Source organism: Macrobrachium rosenbergii, chromosome 12 (genome assembly GCF_040412425.1).
Source record: "Macrobrachium rosenbergii isolate ZJJX-2024 chromosome 12, ASM4041242v1, whole genome shotgun sequence".
In the NCBI taxonomy this organism is placed as follows: Eukaryota; Metazoa; Arthropoda; class Malacostraca; order Decapoda; family Palaemonidae; genus Macrobrachium; species Macrobrachium rosenbergii.
Window position 1 is genome coordinate 103,822,264 of NC_089752.1, and position 20,057 is coordinate 103,842,320.

The 20,057-nt window shown below is 34.1% G+C and overlaps 1 protein-coding gene across 3 annotated transcripts in view; it reads right to left on the reverse strand.

Annotated features, from left to right (window-relative positions):
• LOC136843817 (opioid-binding protein/cell adhesion molecule-like) overlaps nt 1-20,057 on the reverse strand; it is a 470,379-nt gene that overhangs the window by 117,333 nt on the left and 332,989 nt on the right. For all 3 annotated transcript variants that reach the window (XM_067112602.1, XM_067112600.1, XM_067112601.1), the window contains one exon: nt 5,700-5,808. In XM_067112602.1, the coding sequence (XP_066968703.1) occupies nt 5,700-5,808 (109 nt within the window). The remainder of the gene's footprint in view (nt 1-5,699; nt 5,809-20,057) is intronic.

A 20,057-nucleotide genomic window follows, 5' to 3' on the forward strand; every position in this document is an offset into this window, starting at 1 on the left:
ATATATATATAATATAATATATATATAATATTATTTAATGCATAAGTTCTGCTACCTTAGCAGTATTCAAACCTGCGGATCTTTTTTTTATTGTAGAAATTAATGAGTGGCCATAGCCACTCAGCTTATCAGAGAGATATAAGTTCATTTCGACTCTGCTGTCCATATTCATGTCTAATTCAGGTTAAGCACTTAGAAGCGAAATCATGAATCCCACTTCCATTTCCATCTTCTTAAGTACATCATCTATCATGAATGTTTTTTCTTGTCAACTTTTTCCTAGCACACATTCAGATTCTCTTTTGTTTAGTATTTTGACCCTAAGCTGAATTCTTCAGTGTCATAAAAATAAAGAAATGGAACAAACCACGTTTTCTAGGAGTTTGGTAATTATCCGTTTGTACATAATAAAGCCATAGGACTTTTTTAAAATGTAGATTCAACAAAAAGTCATAAGCAACAACTTTGTAAAATTATGGAGTTATTAATGAAAGTTGGAAACCGGAAAGTATTCCGATTCTATTGCAAGCATTTTGTAGGGGCCCAGAGGAAAAACGTTTTAGCTATAAAGTAACAGACTTGGTCACAAAAACTTCGATTTGTGTTTTAAGTATTATTTTCCACTTTCCATGATCACAGACATGTCATGTCATTATGTTACATTTATTTCTTGAATTTCCGTCGCTAATTCAACGATCTTGCTCATTACAACACCGCCATCCGATTATCATATATTTCTATGCGTGTCTGTTTGAGTAATAAAAAAGTATTAATAAATAGAATGGCTGTCTAGTTCGAAAACAGAACTTGCTCATTAAGGACGCAACTCGATGTTTGGTTTACTTACTTTTATATCTAGTGCTGTTCATGGACTGCAGGTAAGCTTTCGACTGATATAAATGTTGTTTACATTATTAGAGCTACTACGTCAAGCATAACAAATTTCATGACATCCTGTACAGCGACGAACATTGTTGAAACGAAACACGCAGTAAAGTTGAGAATGACCTGTCCTTTCAAAGTGTTTAATTTCAGCTTATATTCTTACCTGAATTTATCTCGCCGGGTGCGGAAGTAAGAATAACTAAATGGGTCTGATACAAATAGCATTCTACATGTCCACAAACGCAGGGTCCCCGAGTACCAGACTCAATTTGAATTCCATGACATCTCATTTCCCTTAGTCTTCCAGTTTCCCATTTGCTTCCAGATGACTGACTGAGCGGAGCGTTTCTGGCGGCTTCGGGCTCATTTCATTCGGCAACTTTTGTTCCGTCGCATCTTCACACTTGGCCTCTGTGCAGCCTCTTCTTACGCCTTCTGGTTTTGCGTCCCTTGACGCTATTTTCTGCTCCACAAAATATGAGTAATATTTTTTTTATATCGTTATTACCACTCACTTCGCTTCTTTATTTGCATTTTCATTACAGGTCAGACAAACATTCTGCTTACCTTCACAGCTTCCAACAATATTACCCCGGCGTCTTCTAACGTATTCTTTGTTTTCAGTTATCACACAGCTCTGTCTAACTGGTTAATTTCACCTACGTCTCTCCAGTCAACCAAATTCATCATTAATTTGTACTAAGTTGGGTGCGGTTTTAAATAGCGGATGTGCTACTGCACTTTCAAGAACACATACTTCTTCAAACTCTTGTCTTACCAAATATTTAATTCATATTTGGCATTTGTAATTCCAGGATCTTTTTGGACCTTTTTCATTAGATGGCACATTCGAATGTTCTAAATAGTTTGCTAATCTCTTCTTCTTTTTATTCATTTGCTCACCAGTTATATTGATTTCTAGTTCATTCGTACCGTTTACTAAACAATGGTATGAAACTTGAATATCCATCTTCATTTTGACTAGTTTTTCCATTTTTTCCAGCGTTTGATTATTAAATGGAAAATTCCATAGCTTCGTAAGACCCTTAGTGAATACTGTGATTTCACTTTCTGCCTAAACCTGAACCTCCCCCTTGCAGCAAAATAATCTTATTTCTGTACAATAATTCAAGCAACATCATAATTACCCAAGAACGCTGAAGTTCTTTGATAGTTTGTCAGTAATGAATGCCTAAGCATTCATGTAATGGAAATAACGCCCCCAAAACCATCACATATAATTCTGTAAGTTAATATTCAAAGAACCCACGTATCCTGAAACTTGAAGAACTGTGTGGAATCTGCTTTTCCTAAAGCCCAGAGTGAATTAACGTTGTGCAGAAGGATACTGTTACTGGTATTCAGAGAAACAATATAATCTTTATTGTTTTGAGATAGAAAATGCCATTAAAACTTTTACACTTATTGGAATAACAGACCCGCTGATATGCCTGGATCCAAGCTCCGTCGTTTGAGGGCTGTGCTTTGTTATAACTTTTGTTCAGGAACTTGTCACTAACCAACTTCAGAGTCTTCCATTTTGTGTCCGTTTTGCTTCCTGAAAGCCATTACTTTCACAATCATAAATTAAGAGCCACAGCATTCAGAAATTTCCCTTACTTTTGTACCTTCAGGGAATGAGATAACTTTTCTAACTTATTTGTTATCAGAGACTTCTCTTCCTTTTGTACCTTCAGGGAATGAGATATTACGTTTCTAATGCATTTGTCAAGAGAGAGACTGACAGGACTCACGTTTATGGAGGTTTGTCATCTCAGGAAATGAATGTGGCACAAAATTTCTGCAAAAAAAAAAATAAATAAATAAAAATAAAAATAAAAAAAAAAGATTAGCATCTCCATATAGTCACTCAATAAACAAACAAGTTGCCCTTCTGTTATGTTGCTTCTTACTTGATACATTTTCCCGTGTTTGTAATTCGATCTGTCGAGAATTTCCCCAAACCCATTCGTCAATACCTTGACTTTGATGGATAACTTCGCGGTAGTTGCCGGTCGGGACTAATGGTCTGAGACTTTGACAAAATAACTGACTTTATCATTTTCTCAGAGTTACTGAGAATTCTCACGGGTACTGCAGTTTCTTATTACGAGTGAATTCTGGTCTACAATGTAAATGCAATAGGAATATAATTTTATAGCAGAAACAAGTGAAGATAAAAGGTATATCTATATATTAAAGTTAAGTAAGTCCTCCTGGGTCTCTGTAGGCTCATAAGGCATATATACTACTGATTTTTTTTTTTCATCTCAGCTTCACCAGTTATCTTGCTTATATACCGCAACACATGGTGATAGAAAATTTTCATCTAGGTACATGATTTCACATGCATGTCTAAGTATCCATTCATAATATTTCACTGTGAATTGCAAAGTTAAATGAAAAACATATGTGTGTATGTTGCATATATATATATATATATATATATATATATATATATATATATATATATATATATATATATATATATATATATATAAGTTTCTCTTTCATACATCGGTACTGATGACAATATAATCACGCGTAAAAGTGATTACAATTTCATCATTAACGACGTGCGAGATAGCTTTCTATGGGTGTATACTTGAAGCAAGTACGCCCATAAGTGACACTGACTTCCATCCGGGAGGAAAACAGTTTGCTCCCTATGTGTGGTTAGTAAAGTTGTATGCTTGCTACTTGGAAGACTGGTTCAAATCTGTCAGAGTTCAATTCTCTGAATTACTAGTCAGTTACATCATTTATATTTATATATATATATATATATATATATATATATATATATATATATATATATATATATATATATATATATATATATATATATATATATATATGTATGTATGTATGTATGTATGTATGTATGTATATATACAGTACAGTATATATGTGTATATATATATATACTCTGTATATATAAGGCAAATGCCACAGAGGAAAATTGAAACAACGGAGTAGTTGCTAGGCCTTTCAACACATGGTCCTTTACTAGCAGACTGAAGAGAAACATAAAAGTAAGTTTATGCGAGAGCTTGTATAATTGACAGATGGCATAGAGGTATCCCTGAGGATGGGGATTATAATGAACAGATGCACCTGGAATCCAACACATTTGAAGAATTAGTGGACCTACCAAAACAAATGTAAATCTTTGAGAGATTTGTAAAAAGATGAGGTCTAACTGGCTCAAAAGCAGGGAGAAGTCAATTAAAGGATTATACAGGGGAAGAGGCTAACCACCAAAAATGACCTTGGAATGAATAAGCTGATTACATATTTATAAAAGTACAACACTTAATATATTCTCCTTTTGGCAAACAAACACAATTTTGCAAAATGAACATTTTCAAAAACTATTAAACATACAAATACATAGAAAATATACACATAAGGTAACTAATTAGTAATTAAGTCAGTGATTTTATCGTTAAGATCATTCTTGAACATTTTACTAATACAGGGGTCCAAATAATACATGCCAGGGCTAAGGTTGAAATTACAGCTGGAAGTACTTTAAGCTGTATAATTGCAGATTCTAAAAGATTTCGTGAAGAGAAATCTTTCAATCTGGCAATCACTGAACTGTCAGTCCAATTGATCCTGTGAGAGTTTTCACTTAAATGAATAAATATTACACTGGTTGTTTGCCCAGTTTTGACAGAATACTTGTGCTGCTTAATTCTCACTTCTAAATCCTTACTGGACTGACCTATATAAAAATAAGAGCAGTCCAAGCATGGAATTTTATACATTATATGTTGTTGCTTTCCTCAGAGCTATTTTTATTAACATCCCTTTAAGTGTGTTATTATAGGAAAAAACCACGTTGACATTAAAAGATTTTAACAATGATTTTATGGTTTCAAAACAACTAAAATAAGGCACGCTAAGAATGTTCTTAGGGGTTTCTTTCTACACGTTACTTTTATTATAAAACTTTTTGTGGGCTTTATTATAGCAAACATGTAGTATATGTGAAAGGTAACATAATTCTGTCCCTATTTTTCTTTTGTACTCAGTTTCTTGATCCAAATGCTGGGAACTGACAATGCACAATGCTCGTAAAAAAAAATTGATATTTTGAAAAGAAATGGACATACGTTAAGTTGTTGGTTGGTTTCCTATAAATACTGAATTTACATTGAAATGGTTTTCCATGTATCAAAACATCTGAGAAAGGGAGGCAATTATCTTCCAATTCTACAGTAAATTTTATGGATGGTACCTGGTTATTCAAATTAGAGTGTAAATCATTTACATCAATACCAGCAGGCAAAACAACTAAAATATCACATCACTGTCTTGACTAAAACTAACGTTAATACCAAAACAATCATCACTGTAGAGGCTCCTTATTTCTCTCAGTAAATTATCTTTAATACTATACAGTCTCAACACCCTGTCGTTTCTGTCGAAAGGTTCGTGTACGCCACATAGTTTTTTTCCGTTTTCTTTCAAACGTCTCTTTTAACTGTTTCATAAAAAAAAATCAACTTGACCAACACATCCTCTTGCTTTCCTAACCACACACTGTTACCTCACTCTCAGTCCTGTATTTGTTTGTGTTTGTGTGTAAAGGTCTATACAGAGCGAACTCCACTAGATTCAATTTTGGAACAAATAAATTGGAATGAGGTTGATAGCCCCATGCCTTGTCCTTGGATGTTCAAGGGATTATTTGCTGAGGGCGTCAGGAAATGCATAGGTGTTACCTACTTGAGAACTGACCGAAAGACCTGTCGAATACAGTTATGATAATGTACATAATTAAAGCTACATATGCATACTCTTACCGGATTCAGTAGGTTGGCTGGTATTGCTGGGAGATGACACCACCATTGCTAGACAAGACAGCTGTAGAAGCATACGAATCCACCCACAGTAGTAACTGTATTTTGTCATCTGGGGAAGAAGGAGAAAAGACTTCAATTATGTGATTAACGAAAAAGGAAGCAAAATAGTAGTTCCCATAATTCCTCATACAACCTTACACTTCTTTCAGGGTCTGTATGATTTGAAAAATTGTACAAATATATTGTGATGCATCTTCAGTCTCTCTATTCTCACAAGTTTATTTCAAAGATACAAATACAATGAAATCACAACTGCTCCTGAGGTCTTTTGTTGATATTTTCCGAGATATGGCTGACATGTGCGGCTTTATAATGTAAAACAGTGTATCACAGTTAATAAAAATGGATTTCCCTTAGTCGAATGCCATTTCTCCCAAGAAGGATTAGCTTCTGAGAAAATTTGGACCTCAGTCACTGAATGCTGAACCAAAAAGTAAGGCCACTGAACAAAAAGACTTCCTGGACATTCACAGCCTCTTCAAACAAATACAATGCAGTCTAAGCCTCAGCTTCCGACCCCTCCGGTATATAGCTTCTACACGGTACTCTTCATACCTTCCTTCCAATGACATCTGAATTTAGACCTTTCTGATCATTCCATCTTCTCATAGTCTCACCGCACAAGGAAACAACTTCAGCACATTCTCACCATTTTTTCCCGTTCAGTCATCTTTTCAAAAATTCTTCACATCTCGATGCTTCTCATTCTTTTACTCTATATTCTCAAAAACTACAGCCAATTTGTCTCATTGCTATGTTTTATTTCTGTTTTGGTTTTTCCTTGCTCATCAGTCCCTTCCTGTATTTCAAAATGCGTTTCAGTGTATACACATTTTCAACAGACTCCCTCACAAACTTCTTAGTCCTCCAGTTCTGTAATTAGCCAATTTTTATTGTTTATTTTTTATTTTCATATATATATATATATATATATATATATATATATATATATATACATATATTATATATATATATATATATATATATATATATATATATATATATATATATATATATATATATATATATATATATATATATATATATATATATATATATATATGTATTTGTGTGTGTATATTTGTGTGTGTATTAGTTACTTTCATCTTAATTAATGTCCTCTAACTCCCTTTCATCCTCTTCCATAATGTACGTTGGTCGATTTTATCAGAAGCCTAATATATTTAAAACTAAAATGATTTTCTTAGAATTTTGGAACCCAACAGCAGTCTCTTAAAAGCAACTTTATTCATATAACCTTTCATGCCCTCTTCCATAATATAAATACATTCACCTAGACTCCTGCCTCATATTTCGTTTAAAATCCTTACTTGAATGTCAAAAGGTAGTTATGTGGTAAGTATTCAGTAGGCATACATAATACTCGCTCGACTTTTTATTTTAACCTTGTAAAAAACCAGGAAAAAGGAAAAGAAATAATTTCGCACCTCTTATAAACTATCACTCAGAGGGACGTGACTGACCTAATCTAATCGGTAAATGAATTAGATTCTCCAAAACAACAATGGCCGGTCTAATCAGTACATGATTTAGATTCTCCAAAACAGCAATGGAGTTATAAAATATTCATCTCTAAAATATAGAGTGAATATATTATAGGTGCTTTATTGTAATATATTCACCTCTAGCATTTTTTCCCTCTAAAACAATTTGAGTGATTTATGTTCATCCTCAATATTCACCTCTCAACGATTCCGAGCCTCTCCCCTTCCACCTCTTCAGTCACCTCATATTTTGAATATTCACTCTACAAAGTCAGTATATCAACGTACAGTTGTTTTTCAGGGTAATTTGTCGTAGTTATGTACGTGCAGTTTTGGACGATGGGGGGTCTTTCTTATGTAAATATATGTTATTTTTAGGTATGGTGGAACAGTTTGAGCTTGCATTCATGGTCCTTTTGCTCTCAAAATTTATGCCTTAATTTTAATTTCATAAAAGCAGTATTTTTCTGTTCTCAAACTTTGTTCTTTTTCCCTACTTATTGCATTGTTCTTTTCTTTTTTCTGTCACTGTAAAATCCCATCCAAATTATCGTTCACTCGTGCCTGGAGATAATGGAAAGTTAAAAACTAGAAAAAACTTAACGAAATTATAAAGAAGTTCTTTAAGAAACATTTTGAGAAAGAAAAGAAAATTGCGTGTGTACCAGATGTCTGTTGCCGCCGCCGAGTTGGATTCACATCAGCCGCAAACAAGATGACTTCCAGGGAAGCGCCCTTCTTTCGCTTCCAGTAAATATCTGCGACTAACAAGTTAAATTGGAAGCCAAATTGTTCTGCCAGATTACTTTCTGACGTATTCATTACAATCCTCATTTCAATTTTTATAATTACAGTAATCCAGTTCAGTTATATAACGCATCATGATACACAGATCGAAACGCAATCTAAATTTTTCTTTGAAAACCGTACCGACGCACTTATACATCTAATTAAAAATTGGTTTAAATTGCCAGTCCCTTTGACTGATTAATTATAGGATATGAGGGCAGATATCGCTCGGTACTCACGCGTTTCACAGGAAAGGAATGTAAATTTATAGTACTGAATTTGAAGGGAAAATGTTCCTTTGATATGCCGCACTGGGACCTGATAACATACAATGTGTTACCTACATGCCATACAGGAATATGTTGCAAAGTTAATCTTGAGGTTATTCAACCTTCCAGTTGCTGCTGCTTACTGTTCATGGGCTCCTTTCATAAATCTTAATATAACCAATCACGAATTATCTATTGATAGAGAAGCTTTAATCAATTTATTTATATAATTCTTACTAATGCACCCGATTCCATCGGCTGTCATATAACCTAAGCCATCTGAGAGGGACTGTTCTGATCTTCAACATAAAACTTACGAGGATTTCGTAAGTTTGGTGATGAAAGGTTCCTAAAAAGTTGGAAATATCCTTGCAGTAACTAATTCTTCAGAAATGGTAATGTTAGTGCAATATTAACCATGGTCTTCCAGGGATCCTTCAAGTTTACTACTTTTCATGACTGATGTTTTTCCTCTTTATTTAGAACTACACACACCCACACACACATATATATATATATATATATATATATAAAATATATATATATATATATATATATATATATGTGTGTATGTGTGTGTGTGCACACACACACACACACACACACACATATATATATATATATATATATATATATATATATATATATATATATATAAAATATATATATATATATATATATATATATATATATATATATATATATATATGTGTGTTTGTGTGTGTGTGTGTATATATTTGTATGTAACTATATATAACTATATTTATGTACGTCTTCTGTTACTCATTTACGCTTAAATATTCTTATATTGACAAATGTTAAGAATATATACGAGTATACAAAAAATACAACACATTATATATTGAATATATATATATATATATATATATATATATATATATATAAATATATATAATACACACATTATATATATATATATATATATATATATATATATAAATAATATATAAATACATATATAAATATACATATATTATATATATATATATAATAATATATATAATATATATTATATATATATATATACACAGTAAATCTTTACTTATATGTATGTATAAATGTATGTGCGTGTATATATACTGTATATGTGTGTGTGATAATAAAATTACTAATGTACATATTCATGTTACGGCATTGCAAGGGGCGAGAACAGCAACAGCTCTACAGAGGGTTTGGAAGTGAGGAAGGAATGCTCATGATGCAAACTCCCCTTTAGGCAATCGAATTGAGATGAATTCTTGTTGTTAGTTCATTTTACGTGAATTAAGAAGACTTTAATGGGCGATAAATGTGAAAATACGGCAAAGAATGAAGATGGTATAAGTGGAATGATGGATTAGTATGTTCTGATATACTTTGGTCAGGTGGGAAAACTGGAAGAGAATATATTGGTACAAGTGGTGTATAATTCTGAAGTCTTGGAAAGGTGAAAGAGTGCGAAGCAGAAAATGCCGGGTAGAAGATAAGGTGTCTGAATGGAAGGGATTTGTATGGAGCTCAAAAGTATATGTTAGGTAGAAACGGGCACTAAATTCTACCTGAATATTTTGCAGAGGCTTCCTGCGTGATCCTACAGGTGAAATATGAATATTGCAGAGACTGTTGTGCTGCCTTAACCTTGGTCATTCATAAATAATAAAATGGATTATTGGTCAATATTAATAATATATATTAAACTTCAACGACATTTTGGCAAGTATAGCTGGATGAAAGGAATTGTCGAAAACAGTTATGAAATTTCGCTCGACCCGGAGGTATTGAAAAATACGGAATATATAATTCAACAGACACTGGCTATTGCCTCATAACCACATTTTTCCTCCGTGTGAATTGACCCATGGCGGAGTGCTCCAGTTTAAAAAAAAAAAAAAAGAATAAAAGATAAACGCACAAAAAACGTCACGCTAAAAATTTCTTTTGTGCGATTTTCTCTTTTATATCCTCTTTAAAATACATCTTAATTTTTACGGGTTATTAGTTTTTATTTCCAGTTTATTGAAACTTTAAAAATAATTGTCTATAATTATAATTCTGTGATTTTTTCCTTGTCTTTTCTCAAAGCATTATGAAAAATCTCTACCTGTTTTCTGGTACTTTTTTGGGTGAATGCCACAAGAACACTAATTATTTATTTCTAAATTGATGATTTACTTCAGAGGTAGATTTTGACAAAACTTTTTATCATTGGCTTATCCAAATATTCCACTGCAAAAATCTGTTTGTAGTTGGAAATCTTTAAACATTAATTTACCTGTGACCATCATCATGGTGTCTATAATATATTGTGGCTAAGTCATCTATAACTGCCATTACCAATTGTAATAAATTTATAAACCTCTGCGAATAACGCTTAGTAAAATTTTCTGGTTCCTTCATTTGTACTTCTGGAATCAAGCTTAAATATTTCTCAAAATAAAAATAATAAAATAGCAGCACAATTCAGTGATTAGATATTGTAATTGTATGTTAGATGTGATATTAAAATTTCACAAACAAATACGAACAAGTAAAAAATACGCCGAAGTTTCTTCGGGGCAAGTGAGTTTTCTGTACATCGTATAAGCAAGGCCACCGAAAACAGATCTATCTTTCGGTGGTCTCGGTATAATGCCGTATGAGCCGCAGGCCATGAAACTTTAACCACGCGCCGGTGGTGGCCTATCCTATATCGCTGCCAGAAGCAAGAGTATGGCTGATTTTAACCTTAAATAAAATAAAAACTACTGAGGCTAGAGGGTTGCAATTTGATACGTTTGATGATTGGAGGGTGGATGATCAACATACCAATTTGCAGTCCTCTAGCCTCTGAAGTTTTTAAGATCTGAGGGCGGACAGAAAAAAGTGCGGACGGACAGACAAAGCCGGCACAATAGTTTTCTCTTCAGAAAACTAAAAACGATTGACCTAATAATTACGCCAAGGTCAAACCTCTAGATTTAGCAATATTTCGAAGTCTCCAGAAAGACCCCGTGTAAGAGGGGCCTAGCCATCTCAGGCACATGTCACTGTTTACAAGTTAGTGATTTTTTCCCTTGAATTTGTGTGGGGAGGAGGGTAGGGAGTTGAAAGGGTTGACAATTTACCTCTGTTTCTGACATTCTTAAGACCTATTTACCTAGTGGCTGACATTCTTAAGACCTATTTACCTCAGTAGCTGCCATTCTTAAGACCTATTTACCTCAGTAGCTGTCATTCTTAAGACCAATTTACCTCAGTAGCTGGCATTCTTCATACCAATTTACCTCCGTAGCTGACATTCTTAAGACCAATTTACCTAGTAGCTAACATTCTTAAGACCTATTTACCTCAGTAGCTGCCATTCTTCAGACCAATTTACCTGTAGCTGGTATTCTTCAGACCAATTTACATCAGTAGCTGGCATTCTTCAGACCAATTTAACTCAGCAGCTGACATTCTTCAGACCTATTTACCTCAGTAGCTGACATTCTTTGGATCAATTTACCTCAGTAGCTGACATTCTTCAGACCAATTTACCTCAGTAGTTGCCATTCTTAAGATCAATTTACCTCAGTAGCTGACAATCTTAAGACCAATTTACCTCAGTAGCTGACATTTTCAAGACCTATTTACCTCAGTAGCTGACATTCTTAAGACCAATTTACCTCAGTAGCTGGCATACTTAAGACTAATTTACCTCAGTAGCTGACATTCTTAAGACCAATTTACCTCAGTAGCTGACATTCTTAAGACCAATTTACCTCAGTAGCTGACAATCTTAAGACCTATTTACCTCAGTAGCTGACATTCTTAAGGCCAATTTACCTCAGTAGCTGACAATCTTAAGACCTATTTACCTCAGTAGCTGACATTCTTAAGACCAATTTACCTCAGTAGCTGACAATCTTAAGACCTATTTACCTCAGTAGCTGACAATCTTAAGACCTATTTACCTCAGTAGCTGACATTCTTAAGGCCAATTTACCTCAGTAGCTGCTTTCATAAGACCACTTTACCTCAGTAGCTGACATTCTTAAGGCCAATTTACCTCAGTAACTGACATTCTTAAGACCAATTTACCTCTGTAGCTGACATTCTTCAGACCAATTTACCTCTGTAGCTGACATTCATAAGACTAATTTACTCCAGTAGCTGACATTCTTAAGACCAATTTACCGAAGTAGCTGACATTCTTATGATCAATTTACCTCTTAGCTGACATTCTTAAGACCAATTTACCTTAGCAGCTGACATTTTTCAGACCAATTTACCTCAGTAGCTGACATTCTTAAGACCTATTCACCTCAGTAGCTGTCATTCTTAAGACCAATTTACCTCAGTAGCCAACATTCCTAAGACCATTTTACCTCAGCAGCTGACATTCTTTAGACCAATTTAACTCAGTAGCTGACATTCTTAAGACCAATTTACCTCAGTAGCTGACATTCTTAAGACCAATTTACCACAGTGGCTGACATTCTTCAGACAATTTACCTCTGTAGCTGACATTCTTAAGACCAATTTACCTCAGTAGCTGACATTCTTAAGACCAATTTACCTCAGTAGCTGACATTCATATGAACTCATCTTGGAGGTAAACGCAGCTTCACTTCCAAGTCGAGAGAAACCCGACTTCGTCCGTGTCACAAAATCTGCCACTTTGGTGGAAATGCCTCGAGGCCTCGAGATGACGCGCCACTGGAAATTAATTAGGAAAGAGAAATGGCATAAAAAATTTCGTTTGACACTTTTACCGGAAGATTTTTCCACCTTGCCAAATTTCACAGAGATCTGATTCAAGCGCGTGATTACTTCTGTTGTTCATAACGACCATCATGATATTAATGCATAGTAAAAGAATAAATAACAAGTGTATGTTTGGGATTTTCATAAGCGGTTACGGAACGGCTGCATGTCAGAAAATACTATAAAAAAATTCGGAAGGAGAAATTCAAAGTTTTAATTACATGACAGACGAATATAAACCAAATTCCCTGAGAGAGAGAGAGAGAGAGAGAGAGAGAGAGAGAGAGAGAGAGAGAGAGAGAGAGAGAGAGAGAGAGAGAGAGAGAATATTTTAATGACTACGAATGACGGATTTCAAATCTCCTGATGTCAGCACTGAACGGAATTTCACTTTTCTCCACTATCGTATTCGCTTTGTACGAATTCTTCATTTAAATTTTTTCAAACGCCTTGTCGACAATTCTACTGGTTTTATATTCTCCTCTAAATCATTGATAATATGATATTCATAATCCATATTTCTGATCGTTTTTTTAATTTTTTTTTATATTTGAAACTTTTTTTTAGGTAGGACTCTAAAATATTCAAGTTTTCTTGATTTAGTTGACCAGTTTGATGAAACATGGCTAGGAAATCGAAAACATAACTTATACAGGAATTTAATAAAACCCACAATGATGTATGTGAGCAAGGCTGTATTTTTCAAAATACGAAAATGAATAAAAATGGAAGCTTTCGACCGTCTTCTTCAGCTCCCATTTCTATTCATTTTTGTATTTTGAAAAATACAGCCATGCTCATATACATGATTGCGGAATTTTACTAATCATTTCCGGTCACAGTATAGTGATGCACCATAGATACATGAATTTGTCAAGATTCGAAGAGAGAGAGAGAGAGAGAGAGAGAGAGAGAGAGAGAGAGAGAGAGAGAGAGAGAGAGAGAGAGAGAGAGGGTGGGGAGGGGGGGGGGAGAGACTAATTTTAAGCAGCCGGTTTCCAAAACTGCTGCATATTTTTCAACAGTAGTAATGTACCTCTCGAGTAATTAATCCGAACAAAAAAGTACCATAGTGGTGGAAATATTCGCTAATTTCCTCAGACCAAAATTATGACCATGAAAAAACTGCCAGTAGCGTTGATTTGGAACGAAAATAATTAGGTAACCCTGATAAAAGTAGGTTTCACGAAAATTCGAAACGAATAATGATCCATGATATAAAGTACGATTTATAAGTTTGTGTGTGTGTGTATATATGTGTATATATATATATATATATATATATATATATATATATATATATATATATATATATATATATATATATATATATATAGGTATATTTAGATGTACATAAATATATAGAATCCAGTAGAGACACTTAAGCTCTGGAGGAAGATAGCCGCACGTGGAGTACCATAATTGTCAGGGGGATGGCGGCCACATTGGAATGTGTAGAACATAACATCTTCAGAAGGCCTCAAGGAGATTCGTATGGATTCATGCATAAGATTGGTATGTATATGTTAATTCTATATTAACCGAGTTATACCAATGACGATTTTGTGACCATTACTACCCCAATACTATTCCTCTTGCATTTTAATACTTTTTTATCTCTTTACCTATTCATTAATTCATTTTTTTTCTTTTTTGATCAGTGGGATCTCTTCTTTCTGTATTTCACTTTACTTCCTCTTTATTCTTCCTAATGAACACCATAGTTTTTGGAAGCTTGAATTTCAAGTCAATTGCCCCTGTGGACTTGTTCCATATGAATAGGTTTCATCTACTGAATAATATAATAATAATGATGATGATGAAAATGATGCATGCCTTGAAACCAAGTTTAAGTTAATGGTTGATTAATTTTTACTGTTGTATCAGTGATATTCTCCACTGCACAGTGGCTTCCATAAATAGCAATAAACTGTGTATCACTGCAATGGCAATGTATTGTGGCTTTGAATGGTGTGAAATTTGCATGTTTACAATAGTTGAAGTACAAAGTTTATATATATTTATATATATATATATATATATATATATATATATATATATATATATATATATATATATATATATATATATATATATATATATATATATATATATTTATCAACTTTGTACGTCTACTATTGTAAACATGCAAATTTCACACCATTCAAAGCCACAATACATTGCCACGTGTGTGTGTGTGTGTGTGTGTGTGTGTGTATGTGTGCGTGTGTGTCTAGTTGATACCATGATTGTTTTCGCCAACACGAACGAAAATTTCACATATTATACTATGCTTTTCTTATGCAGTTGAGACTTTAATTCCCTTTTCCGATAGTTTTCGAGTTTGACCAATATGAAAATCGTCACATGACCTAAATGGGAATTGGTAAACACATTCTTGGTATTATCAGGAGATTTCTTTATAAGTTCGTATTTTTTGCAAGTTTTGACTCATAAAAGCTACATTAACTCTAAATCTAAATGCTACACTAAATCTACAGTTTGTAGGCAAACGGGAAATATTTCTAAAGTTATACATATAAGGTGGTACAACAGATTTCTGTGTTATATGCTTTTCCTGTTGTTATTATTATTATAAAATGTCTTCTTGCACCTCTTAATGGTTTGTTTGAAACATTAACGAGGAAATTCTGATTTCTTGCTTATATTTCATAATTATATCCAAGTGCACGTAATGCGCTTAACAATTAAGACGTGGAAACTGATTTCTGTGACCAGAATGAAAACGTATACAGGCAGAAATATTGGACTGCCTTCATTAATACACAGAATTTAAAACCTTGATGATCTCTATGTAATCAACAATAAAAAATGGTCAGCTACAAGAGTTTTCTATCTTCATTGTAAAATATTTTGATGACATTAGCTTATTTAATCTACCATTAAAAAAGTTCGCATTTTGTCGCAGATCAAATACGTACAATGTCTTCCGCATAACTAAGCCTAATTATATACTTTTTTTGAGAGCATTAGTTCCCTGAGACTTCAACTTTACAATTACTGACACGTGGTTTAATCAATTTTATCTAAGTGTTCTTGGAGAACTGAAATCCAGATGTCGGCTGGATTTGGCATCAGAAAAATCTAACCAATTCTCAGCGGGTCCCTTTGAAACTAATAATGATTCAGAAACTCACCAGGACATGATCACTATTAACCTGTGCAACATTTGGTTGAACTATTAGTTGCTAATTCATCAAACTGTATGAAGCAAAACCACCGAAATTATCTATTTACCTAACGAGGAAATTTCTTTTGCATATCAAAAGATAGTTAACCTTTCTACATAACCATTTTAATTCAAGATTACTAATGCACCAGATTTGTCGTCTTTATCTCTGAGAACATTGTCAAATGCAACAAATATGAAAAATTACAAGGGGATGCCAGACCTATGATTCTAAAGATGAGAGTTAAATTCAGTGTACTTAGGGACGCGATATTAAGTAAATACTAGAATGATCCACCGACAGTGGAAAAGAAAGTAAGATTTAGGCAAAAGGACAACAGGGCATACGGTCCATGTTGGCCTCAAAATCCTTGAGGGTTTACGCATACACAATTCGGAGCAGATATCATGGCACTTTTTTGAGGTGCAAGAACCCACAGGAACTCACGAACTGAGTATTAAGGAATGCACGAGATTAGAGAGACAATAGCAGAGGGCTAAGAGATAACTCATCTGAAAAATGAGAGCCAAAGAGTAAACAATTTTCAATACAAGAACATCTTAAATATCAATCAAGACAGACCAGACAGGGAAAAATACTTGCAGTGGTTGAACTTTATTGCAAAAGGAGATGGAATCAAGGAATCGATTTTACTTTAATCCAGGAAATACTTTCTTCGAAATACAGAAAGATAGTAATACAGAAAGATAGTGTTTCACAGATCTAACATCACCATGCATTTGGAAAAAATGTTTGTGACAAAGATTTTAGTCACGGATTCAATATGCAACAATACTTTGGAAAAAGACTTGTAAAACTATTATTCAAGTGAAATAAGTGCATTCGAAGGCCATGTTTGTTATAAGCTCGATTATTTTTGAGTGCTAATTGTTTCACGTACCGCATTCTATATACCTTCTCCAGGAATGATTGCTTATTATTATTATTATTATTATTATTATTATTATTATTATTATTATTATTATTATTATTATTATTATTATTATTATTATTATTAGTAGATGAAACCTATTCATTATGGAACAAGCCAGTAGATGAAACCTATTAACTATGGAAATTCAAGCTTCCAAAGAATAACTTGTTCATTAAGAAGAATATGGTGTTCATTAAAGTAAGAAGAAGTAAAGGAAACAGAAAGAAGAGATACCACTTTAAAAAAAAAAATATAAATTAATAAACAGATAGATAAAAATGTATCAAAATGCAAGAAGAACAGCATTATGGTAGTAATGCATTGCATTTTTGCTTGAACTTCTGAAGCTTAAAACACTAACAAATATAAAATACAGACGTGCGAGGATTTTCACTTCGCCGAAAGAAAGCGAGAGTTCTCATCACCTCGCGAAATAAATCCCAAACATTGCAAAGATGTTTCCGGTTTGGTTTTCCAGCAACGGATATCTAATCACATCCATTTTCCTCCTGAAAGGAGCTTCAATGACTTTTCTTGATAAACTCTGATTCTTTATCTTACGAATCAATTCTCCAAACACAAATAAATGGAGAAACATAAAAGAAAAACGAGAGAAAAAGTTTGGGAGCCGGAACACATTTTTTCTGTTTATTCGAAAAGTGGTAAAAACGAGACGAGTTCAAGTTTAACACGAAAGCTTCGGACCAATATTTTCTTTCGAATTCCAGGGCGAATATCTGGACTCTGATAAAAACTCACGGATATGTGCATACACACAAACACAAATATATATATATATATATATATATATATATATATATATATATATATATATATAATTATATATATATATATATATATATATATATATATATATATATATATATATATATATGTATATATATATGCTACAGAGAATATGTGAAATGAAAGATTTCACGAAATCTCCAGGAATTTGTGAAATGAGCAATTCGCTTCGAACATTTGATCCCCGAGGGCTAGTACTAAACACGACGAAACAGTGATTCATCTACACTGTTTCGCCGTGTTTAGTACTAGCCCTGGGGAGGTCAAATTTGTTTCACCGTGTTTAGTACTAGCTCCTGGGGATCGAGTGCACTTAGGGACATTTGATCCCCCAGGGGTTAGTACTAAACGCGGCGAAAGTGTAGAAACACGCAGGTAGACGGCCTAAAGTAGAAACACGCGGTAGACCGCCAGGAACACTATAGTAGAAACACGCAGGTAGACCGCCTACTATAGTAGAAACACGCGGGTAGACGGCCTACTATAGTAGGAACACGCAGGTAGACCGCCTACTATAGTAGAAACACGCAGGTAGACCGCCTACTATAGTAGAAACACGCGGGTAGACGGCCTACTATAGTAGAAACACGCAGGTAGACGTCCTACTATAGCAGAAACACGCAAGTAGACCGTCCACTATAGCAGCACCGGGAGACACGATAGTTGTACTTGGTAAATCAAATGTCAAGGAATCTGACAGATGGCTGATTTGGCATCTTTGGGGTATGTGGAGGGAATGGAAGTTTCCTAAGGAGAACGTTTATTCGGGTACGCTGTAAGGAAAAAAAATAAAAAAGTTTGTCAGACTTTCCTCTTACAGACTAGATGACAGGACAACTTGATGGGTGTAATGCTGTATTAGACTAGTAGCTAGAAATGTATCTGATTATCACTCACTCGATTGCAGTGAAAGTGCAAAAACAAGACTACTTCAAAATAACGAGACAAGATTAAAATATGGCTCTAAATATAATTACCTAAGATAAATTCGTTTGACAGATAAAAAAGAGAGTACATAGCAGGCATATGTACAGTTACCGGACTATTTCTTAATAAAACTGAAGCAGAATGAATGAAAAAATAAGTAAAATTCAAGGACTGGTCACTGAATCTACAAAAGGATGCTGTCTGGCATAAACATGTAGGGAATGTGAATATAAGCAGTGCACAGTGTGTTAATGAAAAAGAAAAAATGATGTAAAGTAAAAAAAAAATTAAGAGCCATTGGAAAACAAGAGACAACTATATACGAGCAATTAAGAGACAAAATGATTCAAGAGGAGAGGCCGTTAACATAAATCTAATAATGACTGTGGAAGTTTAAAGGTTGAAGGACTGAGAGGCTTCATTATGGGGGCGACAGCAGCGCTGAGTGGTTGATCAGCGCGCGTCAGGTGTGTTTGGATGAGGAAAAGTTTTCAAAGGGGTCCGTTTGAGAGGAAATAAAGATCATTTTTAAAAGGGGAAAAGAGTTAGAGAAGTCTGTGAAAGTTAAGGTCACTCATATTACTTAGTATAAAGTGGAAGGCATACAGCAAAGACGATAGGAATTGAAAATACAATTTAGGCCAAAGGCCAAGTGCTTGGACCTATGAGGCCATTCAGCGCTGAATGGAAAACTGAGAGTAAAAGGTTACAAAGGTGTAACAGGAGGAAACCCTCGCAGCTGCGATATGAAACAATTGTTAGAAGAGGGTGGAAAGTAAGATGGAAGAAAGAATATGAAAGAAGGTACAGTAAAAGTAATGAAAAGGACGCAGCAAAGAACCAAAGTAATGACTACAGTGCACCGCGCGCGAGGTGCACTAACGCCACTACTCCCTACGGAGTACAAAGACGATAGGAAGACAGCAGAATTGAATCATAGACTAGGTGATAATAAAAGTGGTGGCAGCACGGTCTCTGCATATAAAAATACGAGTTTAGAATCTTAGAAGAGGTAGTTGTAACTCCTTTATGGAACTAAACAGCAGATGTTGAATACTGTGGGATAAATTTTTTCTGCACTATGTATCAAAGTGCTTCGGGGTGGTTTATGCATGTGGAGAGAATCGAGGATAAGGTTGGAGAAAAATATG